The sequence below is a fragment of the Haliotis cracherodii genome, unplaced genomic scaffold (assembly GCF_022045235.1).
Source record: "Haliotis cracherodii isolate W230 unplaced genomic scaffold, xgHalCrac1.p SCAF_20, whole genome shotgun sequence".
NCBI classification, from domain to species: Eukaryota; Metazoa; Mollusca; class Gastropoda; order Lepetellida; family Haliotidae; genus Haliotis; species Haliotis cracherodii.
This window is the reverse complement of record NW_027266276.1, coordinates 17,689,081-17,713,224: the sequence shown is the minus strand read 5'-3', so window position 1 is coordinate 17,713,224 and position 24,144 is coordinate 17,689,081. Positions and strand designations below refer to the sequence as shown.

At 42.4% G+C, this 24,144-nt stretch overlaps 1 protein-coding gene across 1 annotated transcript in view; it reads right to left on the bottom strand.

The window, feature by feature from the left end:
* Window positions 1-23,142, bottom strand: part of LOC139470374 (beta-galactosidase-like) — a 54,881-nt gene extending 31,739 nt beyond the window's left edge. Inside the window, exons 1-7 of the mRNA XM_071252783.1 lie at window positions 23,063-23,142; window positions 18,224-18,390; window positions 17,407-17,557; window positions 7,526-7,589; window positions 6,338-6,432; window positions 5,069-5,252; window positions 2,944-2,999 (exon numbers count right to left, since the gene is read on the bottom strand). Of these exons, the coding sequence (XP_071108884.1) occupies window positions 2,944-2,999; window positions 5,069-5,252; window positions 6,338-6,432; window positions 7,526-7,589; window positions 17,407-17,557; window positions 18,224-18,390; window positions 23,063-23,137 (792 nt within the window). The 5' untranslated portion in view covers window positions 23,138-23,142. The remainder of the gene's footprint in view (window positions 1-2,943; window positions 3,000-5,068; window positions 5,253-6,337; window positions 6,433-7,525; window positions 7,590-17,406; window positions 17,558-18,223; window positions 18,391-23,062) is intronic.
* Between the last annotated feature and the right edge of the window lie 1,002 nt (window positions 23,143-24,144).

Sequence of the window (24,144 nt, the reverse complement as noted above, 5' to 3'; positions counted from 1 at the left end):
AATAACAGGTGTCTCCGATCGTGTTGGGATGATGTGTTCACCTGTGAACCAATACCAAACCCCATGTATACAAAATAAACCCGCATCTCAACCGACCACTGACGTAATGTCTTTACTGGTTAGTCGGAAGTCGAAGCTATAGCCATAAGATAAGGTGGACATCTGGAAAATTGGGGTTCTTGAAGATTGCACCGAACAACGTAAGGTGACCAGTTCCATGCCCTGGGTGTTATATAAGCACTCCCATTCTCATGTTGAGGTGACGACGAAGGGGGGTGCTTGGTTACTCTACATGTAGACAGAGGAGAGCAACGGAACGGACGTGGGAAGAGTAATAAAATCGACCCTGTATCTGAATAGATATAAGTCTTTGGTCAGAAAGATTGTACTGCACGAAGTAATGTGATTCATTCCAACCCTGATCATCAGGTAAGTGCTCCTGTTCTAATATTGAGGTGACGATGAAGGAAGGCAACACAATCCTCAGTATGTAGTCAACAGGGGTTGATGGAACAGCCGTGGGAAGAATTAGAAAAATCACCCTGCGAAGTAGCCGAGAAAAACGCAATGTAGCTGGCGATAAGGTGCAACCTACATACACAGACAGTCGTCAATGAACTGTGAGGTAGACAAACAAGTGGTGTACCTGAGTTCTAATAAAAAAAAGCAGAAGCACTGGGAAGGCTGTGGAAAAACTTGGAGCACTGTGGAAGAGCCTCTTTCAGGAACACTGCTAGGGAAGGGTAGAGGAGCGTTGGTGCCTGCGCTGTCGACAAAGAAGAGTGCAAAAATGAACACATGATATTAGAGACACCTTGTCCTGACCTGTCAACGATTATCCCGAGAGATGGGTTCCTGGTAGCCTATGATGCAGAGGTCAAACAGGCTAAATGAGCGTAAACTGTGAAGATCTACAAGTTCTGATACAGATGATGTCCACCATAAGCCACGTGAAACCAATTCAACGAGAGAACCATCACCCTCTCCGTGTGCTCATTTACCGATGAGACTGGAAAAGGCAGGAATCTTAACCACGCTCTCATCATGGACCAGGCTTACATAGGGCGACGAATTTCCAATTCAATGGAAACCGAGCATGTATCGGCAAAGCGCATCATAGGAGGCTTCTAACATGTGAGATCCTTCAGCCACATCAAAGGAGTGAACCTGCAGGTCATCTCTCCTAAAGCATGGTGCTTTAAACGACAGAGTAAAAGTGCCAAAGTGAGAATGGTCAATATAGGGTCTGGAAGGAAGGGCATCCATAGGGGCCAAACAGTGTGTTTTATCCATGTCGGAGCCCGGAGACAGAGCAACAGAAGCCAAAAGATCAGCCAAACAGTAGGCAAGTTGAATGTCTACTGGTTTGAAAAGATCCCTCCCAGGAAACTGAACTATAGTCCCGATCCCGACGACGTACGGGGGAGCAGCTACGAGATCGAATTGACGTTGTTTCTCCTTACCACTCAGTCGTGACGATCTAGACCGATGAGAGTTCGTAATAGGAGGTGCCAGTGGTATCGGTGATGCAACTGCCGATGGTGCTGTGGAAGCCAAGGGCACCACTGGTGCTGCTGATGCCAAATTAGAGTACAGGATAGCAGGAGCCGGAGGGCCGAAGGAGCCATGGAAACCAAGGGTGCCGGTGGCGTAGGGAGCGCTGAGAGTGCGAGTGGAGTCGGGAGCGCTGAAAGCACTGGTCCTGTTGACATAGATGGCAGAGGAGACGGGAAATCCGGTCCCGTAATGAGTATCACTGGGGGAGAGGACAATGTTGATAAAGGTGACAGCAAGGGCGGTGTAGAAGACCGCAAATGGGCGTTGGTTGTGATGAGAGAGGGAGTCTCCAAGTTGTAAGCCATGTCAGGGTGTCGATGAGCACGTTGAGTGAGATACTCATTAGTAAGAGTTGAAGGAGCACGGCGACAAAGGACTGCAATATTGGCACTATGCTATGAAAGTACAGGGTGTCGTACAATCAAGGCAGAAGGGGCGGGTCCCCGACCAGATTTGTTCCCGTGGCTGTGAGGCATAAAGTCTGGAATTTAAGCAAACACATAATGATGTGGCAAACACACAACACTAATAATAATGTAACACAAAAACTGTTCATTATATAAAAGTTTATGAGAGCAAACCATTTCACAAAAAGGTAGTGTAAAACGTAAAACACGCCAACACAAAATAAATAAATGTAGTGCATTACCCAAGCCAAATAAAGAATTCAAAATGCAAAACACTAAGGCATGTGGTGAATGGCCAAAATGGAGTGAAAAAGACGAAATGGCGGGAACAACAATACACCTGGAAATTACTGTGTCTAGAGCCACAAATGAGCAATAAAAATTACAAATTACAAATGGGAAGATCCCAAAGGTAACAGATCATAAACACGTAACAATATTGCAGCATACAATGAATGCAGAAACATGCAAAGTATAGAAACAATAAGCTTTAATTTCCACAAGGGATACAAAGTACGTCCGTCTATGGAGGTGACAAAGCAGTGATGTGTTTTGATGTGACGCCATGACTTCCGGGTTACGTGACAGCAGTGCGAGAGTGCTGCCACTTCTGCTTGGAACAACTTTTCTTCAGCAGCTGGATCTCACACAGTTCCGTCTTTCTGTCAGAAAACAGCATTAGATGCATTAAGGAGTAATGCAGGATAAGTTAAAAAAGTAACATTGACCATATCAACAAGCACGTACCATATTCTAACTGTTCTAATATTCATTTGTATTTTATGAGCACAGGTGTCTTATGTGAGTGAAAACTGATGACACCAGGATACTTTAAACAGTGTTTCATATCCACTGTAGGTAAATACAAACAAAACGTTGAGTAACACACAACCTCATACCTCCAACACTTACTGGCCCTTGCCATTTATTCAAGTGTTGAAAAATAAAAGCAAGAAGGAAAAGACTTCATAATAATTACCGCTGGTCCATTTGGCTCATAGTGCCTCTGTACAGCAAAGTTCTTGGCAGGAGTATCTGGAAGATTATGTTCAAAGCTGTCAATATTTTGCAACTCAGCAGAATCAACTATTCCCAGTTTATTACACTTTCAAGTAACTTTCAACAGATCTAATAAATATATACAGATAAAAAAATATATTATTATAAATTTATATAATACCAAAAATATATTTCCAAAGTACAAAGTTCAGTCAGCCATGCTTATCATGTTGTCATTTACAACATGGTGTCAGAAGTACCGTTAGATGAAGTCTGCCACAAATACACATGGGAATCCTGACTGACCAATGAACTTCCAACAAAACAGGCATTCTTTGTGTATCAGTTATGAGGCTTCATTGGTCTGGTGTTAATTTCTCAGACAAACATTCACGGTAAAAAAATGGCATATCAGAAAAGATAGCAGCTGATCATAACCTGCAGTTTGAGCAACCAGTCCTGAATTGGGATGCTTTGGACATGTTTCAAGTGTTTCATTGCTTCAAAGAACATGTCTAGTTTATCTTTAAAGGACACCTGTCTAAAGCATGGCAAAAGTCAACAACATGCATGTGAAGTGGTGTTCTGGCCAGGCATGGATGGTGAAATAGAGAATGCCATCAGAGACTGTCAAAAATACACACAGTTCCAGAACAAGCGACAGCAACCAGGAGGTTCAGGGTGTATGACCTGTTCTACTTTCAGAACAAACAGCAGCTTGTGCTGGTGGATAACTAGTCATAGTTCACTGATGCAGTTTAGTTAAAAACACTCCACTTCAGCTACTGTAAGTGCCATGAAGTCTCCTGTTGCCATGGAATACAGATAGGGGCCACAGTTGGACTCCAGAGAGTTTCAAGCCTTCTGCCAGTTGTATGACATTCAACATGTGACATCAAGTCCCCACTTCCAGAGGTCTAACTTTAAGGAAATACTGGCATTTTACATTTTTCAAAATCATGCACTCTTTCATCTCTTTGGCAAAGTTTACATAAGTCACAAGTCAAAATGATGGTTTAGGAAATTTGCAGTCGTTTCCCAAATGAAGAAGCAAAACTATCAGTGATCAACTTCCTTTATACAGTGCATATATTATCCATGCCTTGTGACCACAGCAACATCTAACAAAATGGTGGACAATTACGAAGTTGTCAAAAATGCATGTGGCAGAGCTACAGATAAGCTTTGTATTTGCGTAAAATACCTCCCAAAATATTAAAAACCCAATTACTTTCAATTAACTTGCGTACAGAAATGCATGCATGAAATGAAAATCTTAAATGTATAGAAACAGCATGCGAAAATATCCAATGATGCTTTTTTCCGCATGTGTACAACAGAGCTAAATTCCGAAACACAATTACGAGCTACTTTACTTTCCAAGTCAAGCTTTTAGTTAGAACCCTTATATACATCTAAAACATTACTTTATTTTTTTTTAAATCTCAAAATGTTAGCCCATTTTGGGAAAAAAACCAATGGAGTGATGAATAGATCAGTGAAAAATATTGGTTACCCAATGAGAAATGTAATAGCCCAATTAAAATAGAAACCTTCCAGTAAAAACTCAATTGCTAAAAAAGTTATCTGAAGCTCTGGTGGAAAAAGTTTTTTTCATTCAGATTCATAACAAATTACAGATGAAAAAATGCATGCAATATTTTGTGGTATGTATCGCAATTCGTGAATCATTACTGGGATAAACTGCAATATGAAAGTCAGGCCAATACCTAGCAACAGTTTTAAGGCATTTAAAGTTTTTACAAGAGATATCAGAGTGTTATTAACCAGTCTGCATTGCTAATTTGATAACCAGTTGGTATTTGCTGCTAATGTTACACCTAAGTAGTCTTGCTCCCTCCATCTTCCTTAGATTAATGCTGAAGGAGGGGGATGTGATGTATTCCACTTCATGTTCAGTCAGCCATGCTTGTCATTCGCTACAAAAACCACAATGAACTTATCATGGCACAGTCACAAGTCTCTGCACTGTTAATGGTGGCACCAAACCAACTACAATGTGAAAACACTTACCGGTACATTCTTGATTTAATAATATTTTCAATTAAAAACAGTTTTCAAATATTTTCTAATAAAGTTCTTACATGTAACACCAAAGTCAATAGTCGCATAGGCACCAGCGATGGCACCACACTTGATGTAGCTGTCGCCATCCCCGTCGGTGGTATAGATCACAACTGTGTTGCCGAGTACGGAGCGGACTTTGTTGTACAGAAAGCGGACGTAGTCATAGTCACAGGCAAAGTAACTGCCATACTCATTCTCAATCTGAAACAATAGAACATATCTGTAGAGTTACATCACTTGTACAGGATCAGAGCAGTGTTGGAAATAAACAAGTTCCAGGCTTGTATCAGGCCCTCGTTTAAAAACCTGCAGCTTACTGTGGCCAATATATCAACATGTAAATTTACTGCAGGCCATAAGGACCCAAATAAATTTGAAACCATGGGCCCGACACAAGATCTACTAGCCATGTGCCCACAGGCAAGTGGTTATTTCAAACACTGTATCAGAGTGATGTTAACTCTCAGACTTGATGAGGAGAGATGAAGCATCAAGACACTTATCAATGTGGTGTGGAAGCCAGATAACTGCTTCTAGTACAAGCACTTGTCCACTGGCTTCAAGCCTACAACTTACATGTTGACAAAGTTTAATAGAAAAACAGAATTGATATTTCACTTCAACCAATAAAATTTAGGAATGCAAATTCGCACTAGCCCAAGTCAGCTTGTTGGCTGTTAATGGTGTCTGGAGTAGTGTGTGGAGTTACAGCCTCTATAGGCCTGTCCCTATAGGCTTTCACTATAAGGGCCGGTACTCAGTCAGCTTGTTAGTTGTTAATGGTGTCTGGAGTAGTGTGTGGAGTTACAGCCTCTGTTGGCCTGTCCCTATAGGCTTTCACTATAAGGGCCGGTACTCAGTCAGCTTGTTAGTTGTTACTGGTGTCTGGAGTAGTGTGTGGAGTTACAGCCTCTGTTGGCCTGTCCCTATAGGCTTTCACTATAAGGGCCGGTACTCAGTCAGCTTGTTAGTTGTTAATGGTGTCTGGAGTAGTGTGTGGAGTTACAGCCTCTGTTGGCCTGTCCCTATAGGCTTTCACTATAAGGGCAGGTCTCTCTGCTGACAGACAGCTTCCCATCCAAATTCGCTGAAATGAACTCATAGAGATATGCGGAATCAAATCACTAGACACATCAGGTAGGCAAGGGTTGGCATGTGATATATGTGAATACCCTGTTTGTACGTGTGTAAATTGTTGTTTAAAGTGCACTTAATAATAGCATATCTATATGATAGATAACTTGGTTATATACGAAGGATATTTTGAGAAATATAGTTCACCTCACCTGCACCATGATAACAGGACCCCCATTTTCATACAGGAATGGTTTGATCTTAGGTAGCAGCACACTGTACCACTTGTCTACCTCGGCGATGTAAGCTGGAACATATCAAAACACTTCATCAACAACACAAGTGTATTGATGCATTACCATTTTCAGCAATATATTAGAAATACCACAGAAAGTTACATTGTAACTAAGACCAGGTACACAGACATGCAGTTCTCCAGGTGACAACTAGAGGTTGGTCTGCTAGGTAACACTCAGCAGCCACTACCTGAAACCCTGCTGTGGGGGAAGCCATGTCATGTACACAGACAGGCCAGTTGCTCAAATATCTCACTAGCACCTTTCACAACCCTTTGGCCATGTTGGCCTTGCACCTTGACCACTTAAGACTCCATAACAAAATAACCACATAATGTGCTATTTTGTTGATGAATTATTTTTCAAAGAATAACATCGAAAATGATAGATGTCCAAGCATCTGAATAAGAAGGTTGTAATTGTGATTGCTCTTTCATGACATCTACGATGTACTTACCCTCAACTATTTTTTGTTTGATTCAACTACCTTTAGTTTTTTTAAATACATGCATGGATCCAAACTCCTTCCGAATGCGTGAAACCTTCGATTCACTCTCGGGAACATGGCTGCTATCAGTGTGGAAGTAGCCATTATCAGAATCTTGAAATTTGACCCCTGACCCCAAATGTAGTCATTGTATTTATTTTTGTTTATGTCTTTGAGAATGAGACCATAGCAAATTTTTAAAAGGTTTATGACTGACCAGATTTCCTAGATGAATGTACCTTCTTTTCTTTTTTTCGTTCGAGGTTGCAGACGAACGGAAAATCACCCAACTTCCCCCTTACATTCTTACTATACCAATTACATGATAGTTGAGAAAAAATAGAAATTCAAATTGACACACAAAGAAAATAATTTAACTGGGATAAGGATAGTCGGCGTCATGACTGTCATCACTTGTTTGCAAACACAACGGTCTGACGGATGCGAGTTCAACTCAAATCATGGTTGTAGCCACCTATCACAGTGGGGAGCTTTGACTGGTGGCAGTGATAGTATAGAGAGCTCCGCGAATGAGCTATCGCTGTGAAAAGCTTGGCATGGATCCAGTGTTTCAAAAGAATCCATGCAGGGAACTTCTTCAAACTGACTCCACTTACACGGATCACTGGTCCTCAGCACCATGTCAGGGTTCTTGGTCAGCAGCCAGGCTGGGAATCCACCCTGCAACCACAGCACGTATTTATGTAGAATGAACTCTACACTTCTCTGGGACCTAATAACAATCCATGTGTTGAGCTTGTACTTGTCAACAAGATGGAGTTACTTTAAGATGGTATGTAGAATGTGATTTTTCTTTCAAAATTGAAGCCAAACCAGTTTATTTTCTTCTTCTTGTCAGACATTTTCAGATAGATTTGCAAAATTTATAAAATAAATCCAAATAAAAAACTGAACAAGAAATTAAATTTGTCTGGCCTCAAATCTTCAACCTATGTTAATTGATAGATAACTAGACTTAGACTAAGAGCCTAAAATGAACTTTAAATACATGCATAAGTATAAGGTTATGCAAATAGTATTTACCCAGTTTCGGACTGATGTCAATACTTTTGGAACAAGTGACCCGTTACCTCTGAAGACAATGGGCCTTGTTTGAAAACCCAAGGTCAGGGATCCCTATTACTGAGTAATTGAAGGTCATATATCACATATTGTGTAACCCAGTTAGTCAAGTCATATATCACATATTGTGTAACCCAGTTAGTTCAGTCATATATCATGTTCTGTGTAACCCTGTTAGTCCAGTCATATATCACATATTGTGTAACCATGTCAATCCAGTCATATATCACATATTGTGTAACCCTGTTAATCCAGTCATATATCACATATTGTGTAACCCTGTTAATCCAGTCATGATCATATATCACATATTGTGTAACCCTGTTAGTCCAGTCATATATCACATATTGTGTAACTCTGTTAGTCCAGTCATATATCACATACTGTGTAACCCTGTTAGTCCAGACATATATCATGTACTGTGTAACCCTGTTAGTCCAGACATATATCATCTACTGTGTAACCCTGTTAGTCCAGACATATATCATCTACTGTGTAACCCTGTTAGTCCAGACATATATCATGTACTGTGTAACCCAGTTAGTCCAGACATATATCATCTACTGTGTAACCCTGTTAGTCTAGACATATATCATGTACTGTGTTACCCAGTTAGTCCAGACATATATCATGTACTGTGTTACCCAGTTAGTCTAGACATATATCATGTACTGTGTTACCCAGTTAGTCCAGACATATATCACATATTGTGTAACCCTGTTAATCCAGTCATGATCATATATCACATATTGTGTAACCCTGTTAGTCCAGTCATATATCACATATTGTGTAACTCTGTTAGTCCAGTCATATATCACATACTGTGTAACCCTGTTAGTCCAGTCATATATCATCTACTGTGTAACCCTGTTAGTCTAGACATATATCATGTACTGTGTTACCCAGTTAGTCCAGACATATATCATCTACTGTGTAACCCTGTTAGTCTAGACATATATCATGTACTGTGTTACCCAGTTAGTCCAGACATATATCACATATTGTGTAACCCTGTTAATCCAGTCATGATCATATATCACATATTGTGTAACCCTGTTAGTCCAGTCATATATCACATATTGTGTAACTCTGTTAGTCCAGTCATATATCACATACTGTGTAACCCTGTTAGTCCAGACATATATCATCTACTGTGTAACCCTGTTAGTCTAGACACATATCATGTACTGTGTTACCCAGTTAGTCCAGACATATATCACATATTGTGTAACCCTGTTAATCCAGTCATGATCATATATCACATATTGTGTAACCCTGTTAGTCCAGTCATATATCACATATTGTGTAACTCTGTTAGTCCAGTCATATATCACATACTGTGTAACCCTGTTAGTCCAGACATATATCATGTACTGTGTAACCCTGTTAGTCCAGACATATATCATCTACTGTGTAACCCTGTTAGTCCAGACATATATCATCTACTGTGTAACCCTGTTAGTCCAGACATATATCATGTACTGTGTAACCCAGTTAGTCCAGACATATATCATCTACTGTGTAACCCTGTTAGTCTAGTCATATATCATGTACTGTGTTACCCAGTTAGTCTAGACATATATCATGTACTGTGTTACCCAGTTAGTCCAGACATATATCACATATTGTGTAACCCTGTTAATCCAGTCATGATCATATATCACATATTGTGTAACCCTGTTAGTCCAGTCATATATCACATATTGTGTAACTCTGTTAGTCCAGTCATATATCACATACTGTGTAACCCTGTTAGTCCAGTCATATATCATCTACTGTGTAACCCTGTTAGTCTAGACATATATCATGTACTGTGTTACCCAGTTAGTCCAGACATATATCATCTACTGTGTAACCCTGTTAGTCTAGACATATATCATGTACTGTGTTACCCAGTTAGTCCAGACATATATCACATATTGTGTAACCCTGTTAATCCAGTCATGATCATATATCACATATTGTGTAACCCTGTTAGTCCAGTCATATATCACATATTGTGTAACTCTGTTAGTCCAGTCATATATCACATACTGTGTAACCCTGTTAGTCCAGACATATATCATCTACTGTGTAACCCTGTTAGTCTAGACACATATCATGTACTGTGTTACCCAGTTAGTCCAGACATATATCACATATTGTGTAACCCTGTTAATCCAGTCATGATCATATATCACATATTGTGTAACCCTGTTAGTCCAGTCATATATCACATATTGTGTAACTCTGTTAGTCCAGTCATATATCACATACTGTGTAACCCTGTTAGTCCAGACATATATCATGTACTGTGTAACCCTGTTAGTCCAGACATATATCATCTACTGTGTAACCCTGTTAGTCCAGACATATATCATCTACTGTGTAACCCTGTTAGTCCAGACATATATCATGTACTGTGTAACCCAGTTAGTCCAGACATATATCATCTACTGTGTAACCCTGTTAGTCTAGTCATATATCATGTACTGTGTTACCCAGTTAGTCCAGACATATATCACATATTGTGTAACCCTGTTAGTCCAGTCATAAATCATGCACAATGTAACCCTGTTAGTCCAGACATATATAACATATTGTGTAACCCTGTTAGTCCAGTCATATATCATGCACAATGTAACCCTGTTAGTCCAGTCACATATCATGCACAATGTAACCCTGTTAGTCCTGACATATATCACATATTGTGTAACCCTGTTAGTCCAGTCATATATCACATATTGTGTAACCCTGTTAGTCCAGTCATATATCACATATTGTGTAACCCTGTTAGTCAAGTCATATATCACATATTGTGTAACCCTGTTAGTCCAGACATATATCATATACTGTGTAACCCTGTTAGTCCAGACAGATCATGTACTGTGTAACCTTGTTAATCCCAACATATATCATGTACAGTGTAATCCCCTTTAGTCCAGACATATACTGAACAACAAAAGTTTCTGTGACACTGAATAAGATTTAATGCAAAGTAATGTTTTTTACCAAATCTGAAACAATTTCGGTTTGCAACAGATAAAAGACTCTTGTAAATGTTCAAATGGTTTAATTTCCCGTACTGACTTCAGAAATTGCATGCATAAAAAACATGAACATGCCAAAATGTCAACTTACAAATCAATAGCGTGTGTTTCCACCTCTGGTTGCGATGCAAGCAACACATCTTCGTCTCATGGAATGGACCAGGCGTTGCCTAAAGTCCTGTGGGATATCTGTCCATATCTGCTGGAGCATGTTTCGAAGTTCCTTGAGTGTCTGTGGAACATGTGGTTGACGTCTACCGCTATCAAACGTGTCCTCTGATTGACATATTGTTCACCTTAACGTCGGTTCACTCAAATACGTCCATCGCTGTGGCTGAGGTGAAAACGAGACTCGTCAGTGAATAGAACTTGTCCCCACTGCATGGCTGTCCAGCGTAGACGTTGTCTACACCACTGTAGACGTTGTCTACACCACTGTAGACGTGCTTGACGGTGGTTTCCTGTCAAAATGGGTCTTCTGGTGACAATCCCTGCACATCTGAGGCGACGACGTACGGTTTGTGAAGATATTCGTCGAAGGCCAGGGATACTTCTTGCAGTCACTGTTGCAGGCTGGAATCGAATTCGTAGGTGTGTTGTTCGAATCCAGTTGTCTTGTCGATTATTCGTTACGCGTGGCCTGCCACTCCGAGGATGGTCTCTGACTGCATTCATCTGTTGCCAACATTGCCATAAACACCAAATGGTGTTTCTGTGGATGTTAAATTGTCTTGCAACATCACGTTGACTCGATCCTGCTTCAAGCATACCAATGGCTTGCAGAAGCTCATTTTCGGATAGGCATGGCATTTCGTAATGTTAAATTATTGCGTAATTTTGTTGTTTTGAGTGGTTGTTGTCAGCACGATGCTAAACAATGCATATGGAATCCTGTTAACGCACATGTTTTCATACCCATTCTTGAGTAGTGAAAGACATGGGGCTTGCATAAAAGTCAACTTTTCTGTAGCAGTTGCGTTTTTGTAACTTGATTCCATACATGTACAACAATAATGAAAACCAAACTTCACTTGTTTGAAAACTACACTAAAATATTGGTGTCACAGGAACTTTTGTTGTTGAGTATATATATCATTCACAATGTACTCGTAACCCTGTTAGTCCAGACATATATCATGTACTGTATAACCCCATTAATCCAGACATATATCACATACAATGTAACCTTGTTAAACCAGACATATATCATGCACAGTTTAACCTTGTTAATCCAGACATATATCATACACTGTGCAACCCTGTTAATCCAGAATCACATACAATGTAACCTTGTTAATCCAGACATAGATCATGTACAGTGTAACCTTGTTAATCCAGACATATATCATATACTGAGTAACTCTGTGAATCCAGACATGTATCATGTACAGCGTAATTAGTAAAATCCAAGATATTCTTCATATTTGTATACTTTTATCCTGCATTAATCCTTAATGCATATTACTGCTTGTTCTTGACTGAGAAAAGAGCTGTGTGAAGGTCTTTGCTTGAAGAAGTGACCAAAGGAAGTGACATCACGGATCCTCAAATTACTCTGGAATATGGACATCGGAAGGCATTGTGGGGAGGCAGCTCTGTGATGGGTGGGTCTCTTTAGATGCGGTAATGCAAGATAAGTATACAAATATAAAAAATATCTAGGATTTTACTAGATTTTTTACTTATCCTGCATTACTCCTTAATGCATCTTTATTGGACGGAACCGGAGGCGGGCATACCTTCAGATGTGGACTTTCATCTTTTATTTCCAGACTCTGTTCCCTAGCCAATCCTTGGCTGTGTGGTCGGCATCAGGTGACCACTCCATGTATGGGAAACTCCGTTTTCCTCAGCCCGTCTTCGGCTGTATGGTCGGCCTGAATGACCATTACAAAGAAGGGAAGAGTCAGGTATGCCTTGTGTCCTGGTACTGCGTAGCCTGACAATAACTCTTGGTTAGGTCGAGACAGGGGTATCGAGCCGTATGCAAGTGGGGCATAGGCCAGGGGAAGTCGAAAGGCCGGCTTTGGACTTGGAGGCGAGGTCAGTGACGTGTAGTAGGGGAGCCTGTTGGGCACTGATAACGGACTAAGTTGTGCGTGCCTAGCACATCCTCCAATGCGACATCTTGCATATGGTGACTGGCGATGAAAGTGTTTGATTGCCAGAACACCCCTCCAAGATGGCTGAGGCGATCACCCGGGTCTCATGTGGGTTGGAGAATGAAGGCTCGTAGCCAGAGGGCGATCGTGTTGTGGCTACCTTCCGCTTGCGAGGTCGCAGCTCTATACCAGAATGAAGAGGCGGCAGCATTGTCTACGGTGTCCTTGGATCGTCTGATGTAGCAACGGAGCGCTCTAACCGGATATAGACAGAGCTCTAGTTCATCTTCCACGCCCACAATCAAAGATAGGGGAGGTATGAGGAACGATCTATCTGGCTGTCATGGGAATTGATTCTTGGCGAAGCAGTCCCAGCACAGTTCAAGATGCACAGCTCTCCGTGTGCTCCATGCTCAAAGCGGACGTGCATGACGTCCAAGACGCGTAGCTCACTGACACGGGCTGCTGTGGCGAGTGCCAGTAGGAAGACCATTTTTTCATCAGATTGTAGGATGATGTCGCTTTGAGTGGCTTACGCTTGTGACGCAGATGGAGCATGAACTTGGCCAGGAATTGAGGCAATGCAGATGTGGGGTCTTGTTGCTTGCCCCTGCAAAAGCTCTCAAAGGATATCCATTAGTCATATAGAGGCTCCTAGTGGTTGGGCGATGTGCCATTGTGATGGCCCTCGCCGCTCTGGCTGAGTAGCCTTTGGCGTTCAGTGCTCTCTGTAAATGGATCAGACGTGAAGACATAGCTTGTCTGGTCCTCGGTGTGACCTGCCGTGAGGGTGGATCAGCAGATTTGGCCAATCTGGAAGTGGCAGTGGGTTGGCGGGGACAGCTCTTTGCGGTCGACGAACCAAGCCCTCGCTGGCCACCAGGGCGTAACCAAAGTCAGATCGAGGTTCTGTGTCGATCTGCTTTTCTGGACAAGTGGACTACAGGTGGCGGAAAAGCGTACGCTTTTAGTCCTTCCCCGGGGACGATGAAAGCGTCGACCACCCAAGCCAGTGGATCCGACACCGGAGATATATAGGTCGGGATCTGGTAGTTCTGGCTGGTGGCAAATAGGTCCATGTTGGGGAGACTGTGGTCTTGACAAACAAGAGCGAAGGCGTCTGGGTGAAGCTTCCACTCTGTGGGAGCGACTTTGCCTGGCCGAGATAGAGTATCTGCTAGGATGTTTCGGCAGCCCGGAATGTGTTGAACCTGGAACTGAATCCCCAGATGATCCACCAGGTGAAATAATCGGAACGTCTGTTAAAGGAGCGAGGTCAAATGAGTCATTCCTTGGTTCCGTAGGCACCATACAACGGTTATGGTGTCCGTCGAGATGGAGAGCCGGGCGTGTCTGAGCGCCTGCTTCCAATGAGCGATGGCCAAGATAAGCGCTTCCAGTTCCAGGTTGTTGATATGCCATTGGCACTGATCGGTAGACCACAGCCCCGAGGCGACCTGTCCCTCCTGGTGTGTGCCCCATCACTGCAGGGGCGCGTCTATGAATAGGCACAGAGAGGTTGTAAGCCCTGTGACGGAGACGCCGCCTAAGACATTAAATTCCACCATCCACCACTGGAGATGCTGCTTGAGATGGATACTGAGGGGTCCTGGCGCCTGAAGTAGGGAGCCAGGAACATCTGAACTGGGCGCAGTTGGAGCCTTCCTCTGTAGGTCAAGTCTGTGGTAGGTGCTCCCATCGGTCTCTGGGTACAGAGAAGAGATCGAGGTCTGTCTGGAAGAGGCCCCCGATGAACTGAAGGCAATTTGAGGGTGTCAACTCTGACTTCCTGAGGTTGATCTTCCACCTCAATAGGTACAGGAGCTGGGGGTTGAAGTCCCTGTGGCGAATAGAGTGACGGTGTCCCAATGATTCAGGAGACAGTCGTCTATGTATGCCTCGAACTGAATGTCCCGGAGATGGAGGTACGAGGCTATCGGCTTGGTAAGCCGTGTGAGTAGCCACGATGCCGAAGAAAATCCGCCCATTGGTAATGGACCCGGTCGTCGGGATGTATAGGGACATGTCAATAGGTGTCCTCAATATCCAGGCTGATGAATACATTCTGTGTCTGGATCCAGGATCGCAGCAGCCTGAATGTGGTCACCCTGAAATAAGGTGGACGCGCCAGGTAGTGTTCGTTGAAAGCGGCTAGGTTGTGGATCATCCTTCTTGGGGACTAGGGAGACAGGTGAATAGAAGCCTGGTGTTATGGCTGGGGCGTGTATAATCTCTGTCTCTTTCTTGTCCAGCAGCGCCGAGATGTACTGGCTTAGTAGTGGCTTGGTAGCTGCTGTTGAGTAGGGGGGTAGGTGGCTATGGGCGACGACGTGAGCGGCGGGTCGTCTATAAGCGCCAGCTTGTACCCATGTCGGATGATGTTGGTGACATATGGGTCCCCCAGGATCTCACAATTCTGCCAGAAACGACCCAGTCTCTCACGTACTGGAGTTTCGACAACTTTGACGGCTTGGGGTGGAAGTCGGTCATGGGGTTGTGATCGTCAACTGTGGTGCAGATAATATCTACCAGACACTGTAGGTAGTGAAATCTTTGAGAGTATGTTCGCTTTCTCCGAGGAAACGTTCAACCAACATTGATAGACAAGGAGAATTGGTGGGAGATTTCCACAGAACCGTCACCATGAGGTTAGGCGCTTCCAGGATCTTGGGAAGTGGTGGAGCGCCGTTGTACGGATGCCAATCAAGTGTCCGTGTTGGAGCGTCGTTGTATTGATGCCAATCAAGTGTCCGTGTTGGAGCACTGTTGTATGGGCGCCAATTATGTGTCCAGCGACCGCTCTGGCCTCCGAAGGTAGTTGGCCCTTGGGATCTGACGATCTCATAGGCCTGTAGAATGAGAGCATGTAGCCAGAAGGATATCGTGGAATGGCGAATTGTCTGTATGCGCGGTTGTCCCGGGTGTGCGTATGTAGAGGTGCACTTCGGAGACGCACAATGATATGCGCTATCAAACATGCTAGGATAGAGGCCGTTATGGATGCTGTAGACAGTGTTTTTTAAAGGCGTCTGTAAAGACGTCCGACGAAGCGCTGGCGCCTATATAACCGCTGTTAAATGGTTAGGCGCTATCTGTATAGGTGCTAGTAGAGGCGTCTGCAGAGGCGCTGGCGTCTGTTGCTTGGCCCGCAAGTACTTGATGTACTGGAGGAGAGGGGAGTCCATCACAGGTGTCTGAGCCCCAGGTGGGGCACCTGTTGGGCGCCATGCGTCTGTCCGATGGACTGGATAGGTGCCATTAAGATAGAAGCAGTCAGGGAGCTCTGGGTAGAGACTGAGACCATAGGGCCCGACATCATGGTAGTTATGAAGGTCGGGGAGTTGTTGTCCAAGATCTGGTAGCCGATCTGGTAGTGGGCAAATACTTGGATAAGTCAGACATCTTGCGCCCGTGTTTTCCTGGCCTGTTGCTTTCTCCGTTTCCTGGACATACGGAGGTACTGTCTATAAGCTGAGGAGGAAAGCGGAGACAGTCTGTATATCTATGACCCGTGAGCCATTTCGATGTACAATTAAGGTACAGCGCATGGGGATCCCACGCCGACATATTACGCCGGCACTTTGAGCATGAGGGCATGATATCTGCAATATTAACTCAAGAAGCAAAACACGTAAGGGTTTGAACAAGTTTATGCTACAGATAAAAAACAGGTCTTCTCTCAGCAAGTGACATGAGTAATGAGAGCCTCCGTGACATCACTTCCTTTGGTCACGTGTGAGCTGCGTGATAGGGTTGGCCTCTCAGCTAGTTGGAACAATTTCTTCAAGCAAAGACCTTCACACAGCTCTTATCTCTGAGCAAGTTCTTGATCGAAGTAAAAAATCCTTGTTAATCTAGACATATATCATGTACAATGTAACCCTGTTAATCCAGACATATATCACATACAATGTAACCTTGTTACTCCAGACATATATCATATATTGTGTAACCCCATAATTCCAGAAATATATCATGTACAGTGTAATCTTGTTAATCTAGACATATATCATATACTGTGTAACCTTGTTAATCCAGTCATATATCATATAATGTGTAACCTTGTTAATCCAGACATATATCATAAACTGTGTTACCCTGTTAATCCAGACATATATCACATACAATGTAACCTTGTTAATCCAGGCATATATCATGTTCAGTGTAACCCTGATTCCAGATTAACAGGGTCTAGACTAACGAGGCTTTACTGTATATACTTTAAAACTGGCTGTTTGGGACTGTAGGATAATCCCTGATATCCAAGTAGTAAAGGTCACTTACAAACTCCCACTCTCCACAGATGTAGGGCCCAGAGCGAAGGAGAACGTTGAGCCCCACTTCCTGTGCCGTCTTCAGGAAGGTCTCGAGGTCAGCCAGCCCAGTCCACTGGTAGTCCCCCGGCATCGGCTCATGTATGTTCCAGGGGACATAGCTGAAATGTACATTACTTCTACACAACCTCACATGTTGGTTTTTTGGTCATTTTGAGATTTTGGGGAGAGAGTGGAGAAGGTTTGTTGATTAGCAAATCTTTGTTTTCATCCTGTGTATTAGATGCATGAATGATTACGTTCACCCTACATATTTGCTGTATTAAATTTCAAGTCATCAGTTCACATGTTTCAATCTCTTGGAAACTTAGGTATTGATATATTGACTCAAACATAACAACAGGGTCACAATATATCAATTAAAATAAACATTAATTAATATGTACATGTGCATAGATAAAAGTACCTTTGTAGTTGTTTAATTAATCAACTTAATGCTAAATATGAACTAGGCTGATCCATGTAACTCTTCACTGTCCATCTTAACCATTGTACATGGAATAGTACTCCATATAGACACTTCTGTGGCACTTCCAAACTATTAATTGTATTTAGTATCAACATGCATATATATAAGTGTTGATACAGCATGGACATGAAACATTCACAGATACATCAATATTACTCTGAGATGACATCTCCAGTTACCTCAACATCCCTAGGAGTCACACTGAGAAACTCAAGGTGTTTTGCCAGCACTGTCTGTACATATATGACAAGGCCAGTTGTTCACAGATAAAATGGGGATTATAACCATCATTTCTTACGTTTGTACAGTATTTAGTCCAGATATCCTCATCTTTGTCAGTCTATCTTTCCAGTAATAAGGATGTACCCGAGAGTAGTGCAGACTCCCTGAGATGTAGCGGAAGGGCTTGCCATCTTGGAGAAATGTAGCATTGTTGTAATCTACAGTAAAACTGTGCTTCAGACTCTGTAAACAGACACACACATATCATGCATATATGTCTACTGCGTGAAAATATAATTCACTTTATCATGATTCAAACTGTTCCAGGACAAAATCTATTTTCTGAGAACTGAGATTCTGAGAACTCGTCCATGGATGTGGTGGATGACAGACAATCAGACACTGTATTACACATGGAACTGATGGGTGACAGACAATTAGACACCATATTACACATGGAAGTGATGGATGACAGACAATCAGACACCGTATTACACATGGAAGTGATGGATGACAGACAATCAGACACCGTATTACACATGGAAGTGGTGGGAAATGGGGGTTGACAGACAATCAGACACCGTATTACACATGGATGTGGTGGATGACAGTCAATCAGACACCGTATTACACATGGATGTGGTGGATGACAGACAATCAGACACCGTATTACACATGGATGTGGTGGGTGACAGACAATCAGACACTGTATTACACATGGAAGTGGTGGGTGACAGACAATCAGACACCGTATTATACATGGAAGTGGTGGATGACAGACAATCAGACACCGTATTACACATGGATGTGGTGGATGACAGACAATCAGACACCGTATTACACATGGATGTGGTGGGTGACAGACAATCAGACACCGTATTACACATGGATGTGGTGGATGACAGACAATCAGACACCGTATTACACATGGAAGTGGTGGGAAATGGGGGTTGACAGACAATCAGACACCGTATTACACATGGATGTGGTGGATGACAGTCAATCAGACACTATTACACATGGAAGTGGTGGATGACAGACAATCAGACACCGTATTACACATGGATGTGGTGGGTGACAGACAATCAGACACTGTATTACACATGGAAGTGGTGGGTGACAGACAATCAGACACCGTATTACACATGGAAGTGGTGGGTGACAGACAATCAGACACCGTATTATACATGGAAGTGGTGGATGACAGACAATCAGAAACCGTATTACACATGGATGTGGTGGATGACAGACAATCAGACACCGTATTACACATGGATGTGGTGGGTGACAGACAATCAGACACCGTATTACACATGGATGTGGTGGGTGACAGACAATCAGACACCGTATTACACATGGAAGTGGTGGGTGACAGACAATCAGACACTGTATTACACATGGAAGTGGTGGGTGACAGACAATCAGACACCGTATTACACATGGAAGTGGTGGATGACAGACAATCAGACACCGTATTACACATGAAAGTGGTGGGGAATGGGGGTTGACAGACAATCAGACACTGTATTACACATGGAAGTGATGGATGACAGACAATCAGACACTGTATTACACATGGAAGTGATGGATGACAGACAATCAGACACTATTACACATGGAAGTGATGGATATCAGACACCGTATTACACATGGAAGTGGTGGATGACAGTCAATCAGACACTATTACACATAGAAGTGGTGGATGACAGACAATCAGACACCGTATTACACATGGAAGTGATGGATGACAGACAATCAGACACCGTATTACACATGGAAGTGGTGGGAAATGGGGGTTGACAGACAATCAGACACCGTATTACACATGGATGTGGTGGATGACAGTCAATCAGACACCGTATTACACATGGATGTGGTGGATGACAGACAATCAGACACCGTATTACACATGGATGTGGTGGGTGACAGACAATCAGACACTGTATTACACATGGAAGTGGTGGGTGACAGACAATCAGACACCGTATTATACATGGAAGTGGTGGATGACAGACAATCAGACACCGTATTACACATGGATGTGGTGGATGACAGACAATCAGACACCGTATTACACATGGATGTGGTGGGTGACAGACAATCAGACACCGTATTACACATGGATGTGGTGGATGACAGACAATCAGACACCGTATTACACATGGAAGTGGTGGGAAATGGGGGTTGACAGACAATCAGACACCGTATTACACATGGATGTGGTGGATGACAGTCAATCAGACACTATTACACATGGAAGTGGTGGATGACAGACAATCAGACACCGTATTACACATGGATGTGGTGGGTGACAGACAATCAGACACCGTATTACACATGGAAGTGGTGGGTGACAGACAATCAGACACCGTATTACACATGGAAGTGGTGGGTGACAGACAATCAGACACCGTATTATACATGGAAGTGGTGGATGACAGACAATCAGAAACCGTATTACACATGGATGTGGTGGATGACAGACAATCAGACACCGTATTACACATGGATGTGGTGGGTGACAGACAATCAGACACCGTATTACACATGGATGTGGTGGGTGACAGACAATCAGACACCGTATTACACATGGAAGTGGTGGGTGACAGACAATCAGACACTGTATTACACATGGAAGTGGTGGGTGACAGACAATCAGACACCGTATTACACATGGAAGTGGTGGATGACAGACAATCAGACACCGTATTACACATGAAAGTGGTGGGGAATGGGGGTTGACAGACAATCAGACACTGTATTACACATGGAAGTGATGGATGACAGACAATCAGACACTGTATTACACATGGAAGTGATGGATGACAGACAATCAGACACTATTACACATGGAAGTGATGGATATCAGACACCGTATTACACATGGAAGTGGTGGATGACAGTCAATCAGACACTATTACACATAGAAGTGGTGGATGACAGACAATCAGACACCGTATTACACATGGAAGTGGTGGGTGACAGACAATCAGACACCGTGTTACACATAGAAGTGGTGGATGACAGACAATCAGACACCGTATTACACATGGAAGTGATGGATGACAGACAATCAGACACTGTATTAGACATGGATGTGGTGGGTGACAGACAATCAGACACTGTATTACACATGGAAGTGGTGGATGACAGACAATCAGACACCGTATTACACATGGATGTGGTGGATATCAGACACTGTATTACACATGGATGTGGTGGGTGACAGACAATCAGACACCGTATTACACATGGAAGTGGTGGATATCAGACACTGTATTACACATGGATGTGGTGGGTGACAGACAATCAGACACCGTATTACACATGGAAGTGGTGGATATCAGACACTGTATTACACATGGATGTGGTGGGTGACAGACAATCGGACACTGTACTAAACATGGAATGGTGGATGACAGACAATCAGACACTGTATTACACATGGAAGTGGTGGGTGACAGACAATCAGACACTGTATTACACATGGAAGTGGTGGGTGACAGTCAATCAGACACTATTACACATGGAAGTGGTGGATGACAGTCAATCAGGCACTATTACACATGGAAGTGGTGGGTGACAGACAATCAGACACCGTATTACACATGGAAGTGATAGATGACAGTCAATCAGGCACTATTACACATGGAAGTGGTGGATATCAGACACCGTATTACACATGGAAGTGGTGGATGACAGTCAATCAGACACTGTATTACACATGGAAGTGGTGGGTGACAGACAATCAGACACTGTATTACACATGGAAGTGGTGGATGACAGTCAATCAGATACTATTACACATGGAAGTGATGGATGACCGACAATCAGACACTGTATTACACATGGATGTGGTGGATGACAGACAATCAGACACTGTATTACACATGGATGTGGTTGATGACAGTCAGTCAGACACTATTACACATGGATGTGGTTGATGACAGACAATCAGACGCTATTACACATGGAAGTGGTGGATATCAGACACCGTATTACACATGGAAGTGGTGGATGTCAGACACCGTATTACACATGGAAGTGGTGGGTGACAGACAATCAGACACTGTATTACACATGGATGTGGTTGATGACAGTCAATCAGACACTATTACACATGGAAGTGATGGATGACCGACAATCAGACACCGTATTACACATGGATGTGGTTGATGACCGACAATCAGACACTATTACACATGGAAGTGATGGAATCACTCAGACATTGTAAATACTTAGATGATGGCCTGTTTTTAACATAAAGTCGTATTTTATAACTGAGTAATATGTTTTACAGTTGTTCTTGTGATTAGAGAAAAAACTAAGAATCTTCCTTAAGCTCCCAAAATCCCGTTACTCAGAAGGGATATATAAGTTCACATTTATAATAATTTGACACTTGAATTAAAAAATAAATAAAATATAAACATACTGAAAAAGGTGATTTCATTAACTACCACTGGCTAAAAAATGAGCCTGTGTTTACTGACAAACATTCAAAACTCTGGTCTTTTTTAATGACATTGCGTTTAGAGATGATAGATCACTGAGAGGAGCTTATGACCCCTGACATCACAGGTCATTGTTTTGGTTGCCAGCAACAAAATACTACAAATTAAGTCAAACGGTATTGTGACATGTTTGAAAAGTCTGTGTTCGGTATTCTCAACGTAGGCAATATACTCTCACTGAAGTATCACGATCTGACGAACACCGACATGTCCCAGGTTATTTCCCTGTCAATGTCAACAGCCATATTACCACCAGCTTATCACACAGTTCTATATCAGCGACTGACACCGTTTAACTTAACACGCGAAAATGCTTCAATGGGTAGTTGATTACATACGATATCTAATTATAACCTTAGTTAATTTAAACCTTTTAACCTACTGGACTGATAAAGACTTACCAAAGTACTAGTGATAAGGCATGTTAATACAAATACCGCCAGCGTCATTTTCCAGCTGTCTGTCCCTTCTACCATTTTGATCAAATCACGTGAGATGTGTCTCGTGACTACAGTCACGTGATACAAAAGCAGAAGAGGCTTGTTTGGGGTGAGCTTTGTTAAATTTGTTCTACACCCATGTGTAGTGTAATAAGGTATTAGTTTTGCCCTGAACTATTATAGTTAACAAGGACGCTTGCTAGTTCAAATGAAATACTTCACGATAAATTGGAAACTTCTTAAAAAATAATTGTTATTAAGTTTGTAAATATTCACACGCCTTTGCGTGCGGCAATTCACATTCATGCACAAATGTCACTGTGTCTGTACGATATTATTTTAAAATAAATAAGGTCATTATTAGATGTATAGAAAGTGCAATCCATTGCTTTTTAAGGCAAGTCTGAAATAAAGGATGAATTTCTAAATCTCATTGTGGCCACAATAATATCATAAAATCTATCTTTTAATTATTAAATTAATAAAAAGGAATTAGAGAGGTTTTTGAAATATTGATTGTGGCCGTGGAATATATGAACAAAGACACAATATGCAAGCCATTGTTTTTGTTTTGTTTGTAACTGTAAACAATTCTCCGTATTCTGATTTTCGTGGTCCAATTTAACGTGCGGTCTCAAAAAAAGTGTTCATAAATGCAAAACATTTTTATCATCCAAAACACAATAACACAATGAGATATCGCGTGGCACTCTACTACCCAGAGTTCCATGCGGCCAGCAGCCAGCCAGCCAGTATAGTACCCCTGCCACAGGCAAGCGCCATGTGACGATTCGTCACATCTTTCACGGTCCATTCAAGATATTGCATATGCTTTTCATCCGTTTCATGTTTGACAAGTCTACACATGCTCATAAACAAATGTCAAAGAATGGTTACGGTTCATTAAGAAAGTATCCTAATATGAGAAAATCTACTTGTTTTTGCGTAGTAATCCTTTGTTTACATTGATTGTACGGCTCCACGTGCTGTCATCGAAGCCCGGAGTGTGATCTGCAGGGTAGATATCGCTGCAATGAAATTGC